Genomic DNA, 16,676 nt, shown 5'->3' with positions numbered 1-16,676 from the left:
GTGCGTGTGTGTGCATGTGTGTGTGTGTGTGTGATTGACCCTGTACTAGACTATGATGGAAGCAAAATAATTACTCTAACATATTAAAAGTACATAAATGAGAAAATGTATATGAAAGCCACTAAATTTATATCAACTATTAAGCATTAAGAGTAGTTCCTGATCTCCAAAAGCTTATGCATGTGCTGCTATTAAGAAATACTGAGAGAATTATATAAAACAACATGACTAAGTCAATGAATGGTAGACAGTAAATGCTATAGAGACAGGAGAAATGATTGGGCTGGCAGAATGAAGTAAAGTTTCGTGGAGACAGAACTTGAAGAATACCTACAAATTGTTTACATATGTGTGAATGTAAAGATTTAAGGCAGTGTACAAATGAGGAAACTGGGCAAAGGGAAAATGAAACAAAAGAGCATTCTGTGAGAGCCTGTAAGTTTGTTAGCACCGGGGCATAAATTTGACTTGTAAGCTAGTTGGCAGGCAACATAGCGCCATGATCAGTTCCCATAGAGTCTCTGCACAGCTACTGCTGGTTCTCATACCACAGACTCTTCTGGGGATCTTCATACATTTGTCCTCCACAACATCTTAAGCTGAGTTTCTCAGGAGCCACTTCTTATTACTCCCTAAATATAGGGAAGTAGCTTAATGTCGTTACAGTAAAAGCCATAACAGAATGGTCCAGGGCACTCAGTGTTCTGCTTATCTGGCTTAATTTAGACAAGATTTAAAAAGAATCCACAGTAATGAAGGGCCTGTATATTATTCTCCAAATTTATAAAATGAAATATTATTTACTCTGAGCTTTTGATAAGTTTAATGGCCTTGAGTTTGAGTTATACTCTCTGATAAGACTCTTGAATGCAGGTATTTTATGTCACCAGTTAGGCAGGACTTATGATTCAGGGAGTCAAACAGAGTTGACATTCTCTTATTCAAGTTAAAGAGTGTGACAAGAAAGTAAACCTAAATGGAAGGCCACCTCATGGGCAGCGAAATTCAGAGAGGCAGGCTTAGGGATGGCCCCAGATAAGGAACGGTGTAGGCCATGTGCTGGGCACCTGGCCCCATGCATTGGCAAAGACTCCCAGTGCCTTGAGAATTGAATGATTGGGATGACTGGAGAAATAACTATCCAATTTCTGTGTGGTTACCATGCATCAGTACTTTCTAAGCATCACCTAATGAAATGGTTAAAGAGCTAGTTAAGAATGAATAGTTTTTTAATTTGAAACTCATCAAAATCAGTTACAAGGGTATTTGTTTATGTTGACTGAAAAAATCTGATTATATTCTCCAAAAAGTATATTGATACTAAGTCACAACAAACAGTATTAAAAGTGATCTGATTTGAGTTAATGATTTTATGGTAGATACTCATCTTACTTAGCTAACCTGAAGGTCTTTTGGCAGAATGGTATTCTTCCTGAGAGAATTGATCCGAAGCCTCTCATCTGCATACTCATAGGCCATTTTTCTTCTCTTCACATCACGCAACATTTTCCAATCTACATAGTAACTTCGAACTTGGCCTGAAGCTGATGAAGGAAGCACCTAAGAGACAGAGACAAGGAACAAGTGAAGGACAGTCAGACCCAGACTCTGCCAGTTTCTCCATCCTGTGATCCTCTTTTAGTCACTATTTATGACCTTTTATCCCCCAAGTAATTATGGATAACTTTAATAATTTAAAATAATAGACTTCTTGGGCTTCCCTGGTGGCGCAGTGGTTGAGAGTCTGCCTGCTAATGCAGGGGACACGGGTTCAAGCCCTGGTCTGGGAAGATCCCACATGCCGCGGAGCAACTAGGCCTGTGAGCCACAACTACTGAGCCTGCGCGTTTGGAGCCTGTGCTCCGCAATAAAAGAGGCCACGATAGTGAGAGGCCCGTGCACCGTGATGAAGAGTGGACCCCGCTTGCCACAACTAGAGAAGGCCCTCGTACAGAAACGAAGACCCGACACAGCCAAAAATAAATAAATAAATAAATAAAATTAAAACTGACCCAAGGGCACAGATTCCATTAAAAAAAATAAAATAAAATAAAATAATAGACTTCTTAATTCAGAACAAATAACTTTTATGGACATACATTAAGCCAAAATGGTGGTAATTAATACAATGCCAATAATGTGGGTTGGAAAGTGAAAAATTTTCTGAGATTTTTTATATAATTCTGTTTTACCTTTACTTAGGTTAATAAATATATGGTTCAAAAGTCAAAAAAGTATAGAAAGGGGGAGGAGATCAAGATGGTGGAGTAGAGGGACATGGAGCTCACCTGCTCCCACAAATACATCAAAGATACATCTACATGTGGAACAATCCATACATGATACCTACTGAAAGCTTGCAGAAGATCTCAGACAACCAAAACTGCAAGAAAGATTTCCACGAAACCACGTAGGATGAGGGGAAAAGGGAGAAGTGGAATTGGGATGGGACCTGCACCCTTGGGAGGGAGCTGTGAAAGACAAAAGGTTCCCTCACCCTGGAGACCTCCTTCACTGGCTGGGAGGTCTGCTGGGACAGAAAGGGAGCTTCAGAGGCTCAAAAGCAGAGTGCAGGAGCTGGTCTGCTGCCCCACAGGGTAGAGAGACTAGCACAGACGGTCTTTGCCACATTGCCACACTTTCCAGTCTGAGGCGCGCCTGCTGGCGTGCATAGCGATTGGGTGTTGAAACTCAGGCTTCAGCAGACAGACCTGAGGAGATGACTTGGTTTGGCTGCGTGAAGACAGCTCAAAGGGCCTGGAGCGTGGCCCGAGCCACACCTGGGGGTGTGCACAGGATGGAGCATGGGGTTGCCGTAGGAGCCCCACTGTCAACATGGGAAGGGAGGGGCAAGGGTCCACTATAGCAGCCTCACTATCAGCGTGCTCACAGCAGGGCACAGCTCCAACTGCTGCGGGTTTTGCAAACTTTGTGGGCACGCACACATGGAGGTGGCACTGAATACTGAGGTGATCACTGGCCCTCCCGCTTTAGGTGTGGGGCTGCAGCTCCAGAGGACTTTCTCGCCCATGGTTTTGTCAGGGTTTCTCACCCACATCTAATCTCCAAGCCGATTCCAAGCACTCCTGCAGCAGATGCAGCCCCTGAGGGCAATGCCAGCAAGAGTGATCTCTGTGGGTGTGCACACCAGGTGGCAGGCAGTGTCACAGAGTTGTACATCACAGCAAACAGCTCCTGGGGAGGAACACAGGGGCTCCTTTCCCAGAGGGAGTGCTCTAGTCCTGCCTACCTCACATTGAAGCTTAGAATCGGATCTAGGGGTTTCCACTCCAACAAATGGGGAGCAGACTCTACCCCTGACAGGGCTGTAACAATCACAGAGAAAAGAGGAGGCCCTGCCCAACATCCAGGGCAGGCTCCAGTCAACACAATATCAAACACACCACCTATATCAAGGAGACAAGGGCCAGTACACCCTGAGGAAAGACACAGCAAGCCAAAAACAGCCCTCACACCAAAAATACTGGACTCATACAGTCTACACAGGGTCACTCCCAGATAAAAACAGCCCTTCAAAACCACGGTAGACAACTGTTTTCCCTAAATTCAGAGTAAGAGGGACTTCCCTGGTGGCACAGTGGTTAACAATATGCCTGCCAATGCAGGGGATACAGGTTCGAGCCCTGGTCCGGGAAGATCCCACATGCCGCGGAGCAACTAAGCCCGTGTGCCACAACTACTGAGACTGTGCTCTAGAGCCCGTGAGCCACAACTACTGAGCCTGTGTGCCACAACTACTGAAGCCTGCGCACCTAGAGCCCGCGCTCTGCAACAAGAGAAGCCACCGCAATGAGAAGCCCGTGCATTGTAATGAAGAGTAGCCCCGCTTGCTGCAACTAAGAAAGCCCACGTGCAACGAAGACCCAATGCAGCCAAAAATAGAATATAAACAAACAAATTTAATATTAAAAAAAATAAATTCAGAATAAGAGAAATATAAGTAAAATGAAAAAGCAGAAGAATTACTCCCAATTAAAAGAACAGGTGAAACCCCCTGAAAGAACAAGCAATGAAACAGACCTCTCTAGTCTACATGACCCCAAGTCCAAAAAGGAAGTAATAAAAATGCTGAAGGGAGAGCAGCCAAGATGGCAGAGAAAGACCCTAAGCACACCTACTCTCACAAGCACACGAAAATCAGGGCAATCTGCAGAACAACCATTGTTGAAAAGGACTGAAACTTAGCAGAAAAGATTCTCTACAACTAAATACATAAAGATGGAACCACAATGAGATGGGTATGAGTGGCACACTCATGATATAATCAAATCCCACACCCCCAGGTGTGCAACCCACAAACTAGAGAATAATTATATTGCAGAAGTTCTCCCAAAGAAGTGAGAGTTCTGAGCCTGTCAGACTCCACCCCCAGCCCAGGGGTCTGGCATGGGGAAGAGGAGCCCCCAGAGCATTTGGCTTTGAAGGCCAGTGGGGCTTGATTGCAAGAGTTCCACAGGAATGGGGGAAATAGAGACTTCACTCTCAAAGTGCGCACACAAAATCTCACATGCACTGGACCAAGGGCAAAAGCAGTAATCTGATAGAAGCCTGGGCCAGACCTACCTGCTGGTCTTGGAGGGTCTCCTGGGGAGGTGGCTGTGGCCCACCCTGGGGACACAGACTCTGGTGCCTGATATATCAGGGAGCATTCATCCGCATGTGTGAGCTCTTGTGGAGGCTGACATTTTGGCACCAAGACCTGGCCCCACCCAGCAGTCCATAGGCTCAAGTGCTGAGAGGCATTGAGGCAAACAACACAATGGGCAGGGACACAGTCAAACCCATCAGCGGACAGGCTACCTAAAGACTTCCTGAGTTCACAGCCTCCTCTAGATACGCCCCTAGACATGGTCCTGTCCATCAGAGGACCAACACCCAGTTCTACCCACCAGGGGACAGGCACCAGCCCCTCCCACCAAGAAGCCTGCACAAGCCTCTACACCAGGCTCACCTACCAGGGGGCAGTCACTAGAAGCAAGAAAACTACAGTTCCGCAGCCTGCAGACTGAGTCCACAAACACAGTCCAGACACTATCCTGGGACCAGCTGGCCCCTGGTCCTTGAGGGATGAGAGGGGAATGCACTGCTGGGACACAAATGACGTTTCCTACAGAGGGCCAGTTTTCCAAGGTCGAGGAACGAAACCAACCTACCACATACATAAAAACACAAATAGCAATTTACATAAAATGAGGCAACAGCGGAATATGTTTCACACGAATAAACAAGATAAAACCCCAGAAGAACAACTAAGTCACGTGGAGATAGGCAATTCACCCAAGAAAGAGTTCAGAGTAATGATCATAAAGACGATCAAAGAACTTGGGAGGAGAATAGATGCACAGAGCAAGAAATCAGAAGTTTTTAAAAAAGAATTAGAAAATATAAAGAATGTAAAGAACTAAAGAAAACAATAACTGATATGAAAAATACACCAGAAGGATCTACAGTAGACTAAATGATTCAGAAGGACGGATCAGTGAGCTGGAAGACAGAGGTAGTGGAAATCACTGCCATTAAACAGAAAGAAGAAAAAAGAATGAAATGAAATGAGGACGGCTTAAGAAACCTCTGGGCTAACATCAAGCACACTAATATTGGCATTTTAGGGATCCCAGAAGGAAGAAAGAGAAAGGGTCTGGGAAAATAATTGAACAGATAATAGCTGAAAACTGCCCTAACCTGGGGAAGGAAACAATCACCCAAGTACAGGAAGTGCAGAGAGTCCCATACAGGATTAACCCACAGAGGAATACACCACAATGCACTGTAAGAAAGATGACAAAAGTTAAATATAAAGAGAGACTATTAAAAGCAACAAGGGAAAAGCAACAAATAACACACAAGGGAACTCCGATAAGGCTATCAGCTGATTTTTCAGCAGAAACTACAGGCTAAAAGGGAGTGGCATGATATACTTAAATTGATGAAAGAGAAAAACCTACAACCAAGAATACTCTATCCAGCAAGGCTCTCATCCAGATTTCATGGAGAAATCAAAAGCTTTACACACAAGCAAGAGCTAAAAGAATTCAGCACCACCAAACCAGCTTTACAGCACCTGCTAAAGGAACTTCATTAGGCGGAAATGAAAAGGCCACAACTAGAAACAAGCAAATTACAAAATGGAAAAGCTCATTGATAAAGGCAAACATACAATAAAGGTAGAAAATCATCCATGCACAAAGCTAGTAGGGAGGTTAAAAGACTAAAGTAGTAAAATCATTTGTAACCACAGTAAGCAGTTAAGGGATACACAAAACAGTCAGACGTAAAATGTAAAATCAAAAACAGTAATAGTGAGGAAAGGAGACTACAAATGCAGTGTATCTAAAATGCATTAGAAATTAAGAGATGAGCAACTTGAAACAAGCATGTATAAATATAGACTCCTATACAAAAACTTCATGGTAACTGCAAAACAAAAATCTATGATAGATACAGACACAAAAAAGAAAAAGGAATCCAAACATACCACTAAAAATAGTCATCAAATCACAACACAGGAGAACAGGAGAAAAAAGGGGGGGAAAAGACCTACAAAAACAAATCCAAAGCAATTAACAAAATAGTAATAGGAACATACATATTGATAATTACCTTAAATGTAAACAGACCAAATGATCCAACCAAAAGACAAAGACTGACTGAATGGATACAAAAACAGGACCAGATAAGAGACACACTTCTGATCTAAAGACGCATACAGACTGAAAGTGAGGGAATGGAAAAAGGTACTCCATGCAAATGCAAATCAAAAGAAAGCCAGAACAGCTATATTTATATCAGACAAAATAGACTTTAAAAAAAAAAAAAGACGGTTACAAGAGACAAAGAAGGACACTACATAATGATCAAAGGATCAATACAAGAATATATAATAATTTTAGTGGGGGACTTTAACACCCCACTTACATCAATGGACAGATCATCCAGACAGAAAATCAATAAGGAAACACAGGCCTTAAATGACACATGAGACCAGATGGACTTAATTGATATTTATAGAGCATTCCATCTGAAAGCAGCAGAATACACATTCTTTTCAAGTGCACATGGAACATTCTCCAGGATAGATCACATGCTGGGCAAAAAAGCAAACCCTGGTAAATTTAAGAAAATTGAAATCATATCAAGCATCTTTTCTGACCACAACACTATGAGGATAGAATTCGACTACAAGAAAAAGACTGCAAAAACACAAACACATGGAGGTTAAACAATATGCTACTAAACAATCAATGGATCACTGAAGAAGTCAAAGAGGAAATCAAAAAGTACCTGGAGACAAATGAAAATGAAAACACAACAATCCAAAATCTATGGGACATAGCAAAAGCAGTTCTTAGAGGGAAGTTTACAGAGATGCAAGGAAACAAGAAATATCTCAAATAAACAGCCTAATCTTACACCTAAAGCAACTAGAGAAAGAAGAACAAACAAAACCCAAAGTTAGTAGAAGGAAAGAAATCATAAAGATCAGAGCAGAAATGAAATAGAGACTAAAAAAATAGGAATGACGATGAAACTAAAAGCTAGTTCTTTGAAAAGATAAACAAAATTGATAAACCTTTACCAGACTCATCAAGAAAAAAAGGGAGCAGTCCCAAATCAATAAAATAGAAATAAAAAAAGAGAAGTTACAACTGCCACCACAGAAATACAAAGAATCATAAGAGACTACTTTGAGCAACTATATGCCAATAAAATGGACAACCTAGAAGAAATGGACAAATTCTTAGAAAGGTACAATCTTGCAAGACCAAACCAGGAAGAAATAGAAAATATGAACAGACCAATTATAAGTAGTGAAATTGGGTTGGTAATTTAAAAACTCCCAACAAGCCAAAGTCCAGGACCAGATGGCTTCACAGGTGAATTCTACCGAACATTTAGAGAAGAGTTAACAACTATCCTTGTGAAACTAGTACCAAAAATGGCAGAGGAAGGAACACTTCTGAACTCATTCTATGATACCACCATCACCCTGATACCAAAACTAGACAAAGAACCCACACAAAAAAAGAAAAGTACAGGCCAATATCACTGATGAACATAGATTCAAAAATCCTCAACTAAATATTAGCAAACCAAATCCAACAATAGGTTAAAAGGATCATATACCATGATCAAGTGGGATTTATCCCAGGGATGCAAGGATTTTTCAATATCTGCAAATCAATCAGTGTGATACACCACATTAACACACTGAAGAATAAAAAGCATATGATCATCTCAATAGTTGCAGAAAAAGCTTTTGATAAAATTCAACATCCATTTACGATAAAAACTCTCCAGAAAGTCAGCACAGAGGGAACCTACCTTAACATAATAAAGGCCATATATTACAAACCCACAGCTAACATCATACTCAATGGTGAAAAGCTGAAAGCATTTCCTCTAAGATCAGGAACAAGACAAGGATGGCCACTCGTGCCACTTTTATTCAACATAGTTCTGGAAGTCCTAGCCACAGCAATCAGAGACAAAAAGAAATTAAAGGAATCCAAAATGGAAAAGAAGAAATAAAACTGTTGCTATTTGCAGATGACACTATACACAGAAAATCCTAAAGATGCCATAAGAAAGCTACTAGAGCTCATCAACGAATTTGATAAAGTTGCAGGATACAAAATTAATACACAGAAATCTGTTGCATTTCTATACACAAACAATGGAATATCAGAACGAGAAATTGAGGAAACAATTTATATTGTTATATTAACAATATGAACAATTTATATTATTAACAATAATATAAACAATTTTCTTTTTATTTAGAGAATACTTTATTAGTTTCTGTAATCAAACCCATGTAGATAAGACCTTACATATTTAATACAGTGCACTACCCCTGTACAAATGGAAAAAATTATGTTTAATGTTTCGAGACCAATATGGCTGTTGATTTCTGTACAATGCCAACCCAACACGGTACAACTGGGATACTTCTCCAAAGTTGACAGCACAGCTAAAGTTTCCCATCAAAAGAATAAACTACCTATGAATAAACCTACCAAAGGAGGCAAAAAACCTATACTGCAAAAACTGTAAGACACTGATGAGAGACACTGAACATGGCACAAACAGATGGAAAGATATACCATGTTCTTGGATTGGAAGAATCAATATTGTTAAAATGACCACACTACCCGAGGCAATCTACAGATTCAGTGCAATCCAATGGCAATAGATTAGATAGAAATCAACCACAAGAAAAAGACAAGTGTAATCCAATGGCATATCAAATTACCAATGGCATTTTTCACAGAACTAGAACAAACAATGTTTAAATTTATATGGAAACAGAAAAGACCCCAAAAAGCCAAAACAATCTTGAGAAAGAAGAATGGTACTGGAGGAATCACCTTTCTTGACTTCAGACAATACTACAAAGTTACAGAAATCAACACAGTATGGTAGTGGAACAAAAACAGACACATAGATTAATGAAACAGGATAGAAAGCCTAGAAATAAACCCACACACCTATGGTCAATTAATCTATGACAAAGGAGGCAAAAATATGCAATGGAGAAAAGACAGTCTTTTCATTAAAAAGTCCTGGAAGAACTGTACAGTTATGTGCAAAAGAATGAAATTAGAACACAATAGATAAAAATAAACTCAAAATGGATTAAAGACCTACATGTAAGACTAGATACTATAAAAATCCTAGAAGAAAACATAGGCAGAACACTCTTTGACATAAATTGCAGCAATATGTTTTTGGATCCACCTCCTAGCGTAATGGAAATAAAAACAAAAATAAACAAATGGGACCCAGTTAAACTAAGCTGTTGCACAGTAAAGGAAATCATAAAGAAAACAAAAAGAAAATCAACCAACTAGGAGAAAATATTTGCAAACAATACTTCTGACAAGGGATTAATTTCCAAAATATACAAACAGCTCACACAGCTTAACATAAAAAAAAAAAACCCTATCAAAAAATGGACAGAAGACCTAAATAGTCCTAAACAGACATTTCTCCAAAGAAGACATACAGATGGCCAACAGGCATATGAAAAGATGCTCAATATTGCTAATTATTAGAGAAATGCAAATCAAAACTACAATGAGGTATCACTTCACACAGGTCAGAATGGACACCATCAAAAAGTCTACAAATAACAAATGCTGGCGAGGTTGTGAGAAAAGGGAACCCTCCTACACTTTGGTGGGAATGTAAATTGGTTCAGCCACTATGGGAAACAGTATGGAGGTTCCTCAAGAAACTGAAAATAGAGTTACCATATGATCCTGCAATCCCACTCCTGGTCATATATCTGGAAAAAAAACTCTAATTAGAAAAGATGTATGCACACCAATGCTCATAGCAGCACTATTTACAATAGCCAAGACATGGAAGCAACCTAAGTGTCCATCAATAGATGAATGGATAAAGAAGATGAAATATTACTCAGCCATAAAAAAGAAAGAAATAGGGGGTCTGGGCAAGATGGCAGAAGAGTAAGACGCGGAGATCACCTTCCTTCCCACAGATACAGTAGAAATACATCTACACGTGGAACTGCTCCTACAGAACACCCACTGAATGCTGGCAGAAGACGTCAGACCTCCCAAAAGGCAAGAAAATCCCCACGTACTTGGGTAGGGCAAAAGAAAAAAGAAATAACAGAGACAAAAGAATAGGGACGGGACCTGCACCAGTGGGAGGGAGCTGTGAAGGAGGAAAGGTTTCCACACATTAGGAAGCCCCTTCGCCGGCAGAGACTGCGGGTGGCAGAGGTGGGAAGCTTCAGAGCCACGGAGGAGAGCGCAGCCACAGGGGTGCGGAGGGCAAAGCGGAGAGATTTCCGCACGGAGGATCAGTGCCGAGCAGCACTCACCAGCCCGAGAGGCTTGTCTGCTCAGCCGCCGGGGCGGGCGGGGGCTGGGAGCTGAGGCTCGGGCTTCGGTGCTAGCCGGGAGGGAGTCCGGGAAAAAGTCTGCAGCTGCCGAAGAGGCAAGAGACTTTTTCTTGCCTCTTTGTTTCGCGCCGCGCAAGGAGAGGGGATTCAGAGCGCCGCCTAAATGAGCTCCAGAGACAGGCGCGAGCCGCGGCTATCAGTGCGGACCCCAGAGGCGGGCGCGAGCCGTGGCTATCAGCGCAGACCCCAGAGACGGGCGTGAGCCACGGTTATCAGCGCGGACCCCAGAGACGGGCATGAGACGCTAAATCTGCTGCTGCCGCCACCAAGAAGCCTGTGTGCGAGCACAGGTCACTCTCCACACCGCCCCTCCCAGGAGCCGGTGCAGCCCGCCACTGCCAGGCTCCCGTGATCCGGGGACAACTTCCCCGGGAGAACGCACGGCGCGCCTCAGGCTGCTGCAACGTCACGCCGGCCTCTGCCGCCGCAGGCTTGCCCCGCACCCGTACCCCTCCCTCCCCCCGTCCTGAGTGAGCCAGAGCCCCCGAAGCACCTGCTCCTTTAACCCCGTTCTGTCTGGGCGGGGAACAGACGCCCTCAGGCGACCTACATGCAGAGGCGGGTCCAAATCCAAAGCTGAACCCTGGGAGCTGTACGAACAAAGAAGAGAAAGGGAAATCTCTCCCAGCAGCCTCAGAAGCAGCGGATTAAAGCTCCACAAACAACTTGATGTGCCTGCATCTGTTGAATACCTGAATAGACAGCGAATCATCCCAAATTCAGGAGGTGGACTTTGGGAGCAAGATATATTAATTTTTCCCCTTTTCCTTTTTTTGTGAGTGTATATGTGTATGCTTCTGGGTGAGATTTTGTCTGTATAGCTTTGCTTTCACCATTAGTCCTAGGGTTAGGTCCATCCATTTTTTTTCTTTTTTTTTTTTTTTACTTAAAAAATTTTTTTTCCCTAATAAATGTTTTCTTAATAACTTTTTCCTTATTTTCTATTTTTAGAAATTAAAAAAATTTTTTAATAAGTTTTTTCACATTTTTTATTTTAAAAAATTAAAACATTTTTTTCTTAATAAATTTTTTCTTAATTTTTTTATTTTTTATTATAATAGCTTTATTTTATTTTATCCTCTTTCTTTCTTTCTTTCTATTTTTTTCTGCCTTTTATTCTGAGCCGTGTGGATGAAAGGCTCTTGGTGCTCCAGCCAGGCATCAGGGCTGTGCCTCTGAGGTGGGAGAGCCAACTTCAGGACACTGGTCCACAAGAGACCTCCCAGCTCCACGTAATACCAAACGGCGAAAATCTCTCAGAGATCTCCATCTCAACATCAAGACCCAGCTTCACTCAACGACCAGCAAGCTACAGTGCTGGACACCCTATGCCAAACAACTAGCAAGACAGGAACACAGCCCCATCCATTAGCAGAGAGGCTGCCTAAAATCATAATAAGGCCACAGACACCCCAAAACACACCACCAGACGTGGACGTGCCCACCAGAAAGACAAGATCCAGCCTCATCCACCAGAACACAGGCACTAGTCCCCTCCACCAGGAAGCCTATGCAACCCACTGAACGAACCTTAGCCACTGGGGACAGATACCAAAAACAACAGGAACTACGAACCTGCAGCCTGTGAAAAGGAGACCCCAAACACAGTAAGATAAGCAAAATGAGAAGACAAAAAAACACACAGCAGGTCTGAAGGAGCAGGGTCAAAACACACCAGACCTAACAAATGAAGAGGAAATAGGCAGTCTACCTGAAAAAGAATTCAGAATAATGATAGTAAAGATGATCAAAAATCTTGGAAATAGAATAGACAAGATGCAAGAAACATTTAACAAGGACGTAGAAGAACTAAAGAGGAACCAAGCAACGATGAAAAACACAATAAATGAAATTAAAAATACTCTAGACGGGATCAATAGCAGAATAACTGAGGCAGAAGAACGGATAAGTGACCTGGAAGATAAAATGGTGGAAATAACTACTGCAGAGCAGAATAAAGAAAAAAGAATGAAAAGAACTGAGGACAGTCTCAGAGACCTCTGGGACAACATTAAACGCACCAACATTCGAATTATAGGGGTCCCAGAAGAAGAAGAGAAAAAGAAAGGGACTGAAAAAATATTTGAAGAGATTATAGTTGAAAACTTCCCTAATATGGGAAAGGAAATAGTTAATCAAGTCCTGGAAGCACAGAGAGTCCCATACAGGATAAATCCAAGGAGAAACACGCCAAGATACATATTAATCAAACTGTCAAAAATTAAATATCAAGAAAACATATTAAAAGCAGCAAGGGAAAAACAACAAATAACACACAAGGGAATCCCCATAAGGTTAACAGCTGATCTTTCAGCAGAAACTCTGCAAGCCAGAATGGAGTGGCAGGATATACTTAAAGTGATGAAGGAGAAAAACCTACAACCAAGATTAATCTACCCAGCAAGGATCTCATTCAGATTTGATGGAGAAATTAAAACCTTTACAGACAAGCAAAAGCTGAGAGAGTTCAACACCACCAAACCAGCTTTACAACAAATGCTAAAGGAACTTCTCTAGGCAAGAAACACAAGAGAAGGAAAACACCTACAATAACAAACCCAAAACATTTAAGAAAATGGGAATAGGAACATACATATCGATAATTACCTTAAATGTAAATGGATTAAATGCTCCCACCAAAAGACACAGACTGGCTGAATGGATACAAAAACAAGACCCATATATATGCTGTCTACAAGAGACCCACTTCAGACCTAGAGACACATACAGACTGAAAGTGAGGGGATGGAAAAAGATATTCCATGCAAATGGAAACCAAAAGAAAGCTGGAGTAGCAAAACTCATATCAGATAAAATAGACTTTAAAATAAAGACTATTACAAGAGACAAAGAAGGACACTATATAATGATCAAGGGATTGATCCAAGAGGAAGGTATAACAATTGTAAATATTTATGCACCCAACATAGGAGCACCTCAATACATAAGGCAAATACTAACAGCCATAAAAGGGGAAATCGACAGCAACACAATCATAGTAGGGGACTTTAACACCCCACTTTCACCAATGGACAGATCATCCAAAATGAAAATAAATAAGGAAACACAAGCTTTAAATGATACATTAAACAAGATGGACTTAATTGATATTTATAGGACATTCCACCCAAAACAACAGAATACACATTTTTCTCAAGTGCTCATGGAACATTCTCCAGGATAGATCATATCTTGGGTCACAAATCAAGCCTTGGTAAATTTAAGAAAATTGAAATCGTATCAAGTATCTTTTCCGACCACAACGCTATGAGACTAGATATCAATTACAGGAAAAGATCTGTAAAAAATACAAACACATGGAGGCTACACAATACACTACTTAATAATGAAGTGATCACTGAAGAAATCAAAGGGGAAATCAAAAAATACCTAGAAACAAATGACAATGGAGACACGACGATCCAAAACCTATGGGATGCAGCAAAAGCAGTTCTAAGAGGGAAGTTTATAGCAATACAAGCCTACATCAAGAAACAGGAAACATCTCGAATAAACAACCTAACCTTGCACCTAAAGCAATAAGAGAAAGAAGAGCAAAAAAACCCCAAAGCTAGCAGAAGGAAAGAAATCATAAAGATCAGATCAGAAATAAATGAAAAAGAAATGAAGGAAACAATAGCAAAAATCAATGAAACTAAAAGCTGGCTCTTCGAGAAGATAAACAAAATTGATAAACCATTAGCCAGACTCATCAAGAGAAAAAGGGAGAAGACTCAAATCAATAGAATTAGAAATGAAAAAGGAGAAGTAACCACTGACACTGCAGAAATACAAACGATCATGAGAGATTACTACAAGCAACTCTATGCCAATAAAATGGACAACCTGGAAGAAATGGACAGATTCTTAGAAATGCACAACCTGCCGAGACTGAACCAGGAAGAAATAGAAAATATGAACAGACCAATCACAAGCACTGAAATTGAAACTGTGATTAAAAATCTTCCAACACACAAAAGCCCAGGACCAGATGGCTTCACAGGCGAATTCTATCAAACATTTAGAGAAGAGCTAACACCTATCCTTCTCAAACTCTTCCAAAATATTGCAGAGGGAGGAACACTCCCCAACTCATTCTACGAGGCCACCATCACCCTGATACCAAAACCAGACAAAGAGGTCACAAAGAAAGAAAACTACAGGCCAATATCACTGATGAACATAGATGCAAAAATCCTCAACAAAATACTAGCAAACAATCCAACAGCACATTAAAAGGATTATACACCATGATCAAGTGGGGTTTATTCCAGAAATGCAAGGATTCTTCAATATACGCAAATCAATCAACGTGATACATCATATTAACAAATTGAAGGAGAAAAACCATATGATCATCTCAATAGATGCAGAGAAAGCTTTCGACAAAATTCAACACCCATTTATGATAAAAGCCCTGCAGAAAGTAGGCATAGAGGGAACTTTCCTCAACATAATAAAGGCCATATATGACAAACCCACAGCCAACATTGTCCTCAATGGTGAAAAACTGAAACCATTTCCACTAAGATCAGGAACAAGACAAGGTTGCCTACTCTCACCACTATTATTCAACATAGTTTTGGAAGTGTTAGCCACAGCAATCAGAGAAGAAAAAGAAATAAAAGGAATCCAAATCGGAAAAGAAGTAAAGCTGTCACTGTTTGCAGATGACATGATACTATACATAGAGAATCCTAAAGATGCTACCAGAAAACTACATGAGCTAATCAATGAATTTGGTAAAGTAGCAGGATACAAAATTAATGCACAGAGATCTCTTGCATTCCTATATACTAATGATGAAAAATCTGAAAGTGAAATTAAGAAAACACTCCCGTTTACCACTGCAACAAAAAGAATAAAATATCTAGGAATAAACCTACCTAAGGAGACAAAAGACCTGTATGCAGAAAATTATAGGACACTGATGAAAGAAATTAAAGATGATACAAATAGATGGAGAGATATACCATGTTCTTGGATTGGAAGAATCAACATTGTGAAAATGACTCTACTACCCAAAGCAATCCACAGATTCAATGCAATCCCTATCAAACTACCACTGGCATTTTTCACAGAACTAGAACAAAAAATTTCACAATTTGTATGGAGACACAAAAGACCCCGAATAGCCAAAGCAATCTTGAGAACAAAAAATGGAGCTGGAGGAATCAGGCTTCCTGACTTCAGAGTATATTACAAAGCTACAGTAATCAAGACAGTTTGGTACTGGCACAAAAACAGAAATATAGATCAATGGAACAGGATAGAAAGCCCAGAGATAAACCCACGCACATGTGGTCACCTTATCTTTGATAAAGGAGGCAAGCATATACAGTGGAGAAAAGACAGCCTCTTCAATAAGTGGTGCTGGGAAAATTGGACAGGTACACATAAAAGTATGAAATTAGAACATTCCCTGACACCATACACAAAAATAAACTCAAAATGGATTGAAGACCTAAGTGTAAGGCCAGACACTATCAAACTCTTAGAGGAAAACATCGGCAGAACACTCTATGTCATAAATCACAGCAAGATCCTTTTTGACCCAGCCCCTAGAGAAATGGAAATAAAAACACAAATAAACAAATGGGACCTAATGAAACTTAAAAGCTTTTGCACAGCAAAGGAAACCATAAACAAGACCAAAAGACAACCCTCAGAATGGGAGAAAATATTTGCAAATGAAGCAACTGACAAAGGATTAATCTCCAAG

At 40.7% G+C, this 16,676-nt stretch overlaps 1 protein-coding gene across 3 annotated transcripts in view; it reads right to left on the bottom strand.

Moving 5' to 3' along the window:
* The window catches only part of MRPS14 (mitochondrial ribosomal protein S14), a 50,032-nt gene that overhangs the window by 26,951 nt on the left and 6,405 nt on the right, over positions 1–16,676 (bottom strand). For all 3 annotated transcript variants that reach the window (XM_061183087.1, XM_061183089.1, XM_061183086.1), the window contains exon 2: positions 1,402–1,560. In XM_061183087.1, coding sequence (XP_061039070.1) covers positions 1,402–1,560 — 159 coding nt within the window. The remainder of the gene's footprint in view (positions 1–1,401; positions 1,561–16,676) is intronic.

Source organism: Eubalaena glacialis, chromosome 3 (assembly GCF_028564815.1).
Source record: "Eubalaena glacialis isolate mEubGla1 chromosome 3, mEubGla1.1.hap2.+ XY, whole genome shotgun sequence".
Classification (NCBI taxonomy): Eukaryota; Metazoa; Chordata; class Mammalia; order Artiodactyla; family Balaenidae; genus Eubalaena; species Eubalaena glacialis.
The sequence above is the reverse complement of the archived record's forward strand: the minus strand, read 5'-3'. Positions and strand labels throughout refer to the sequence as shown.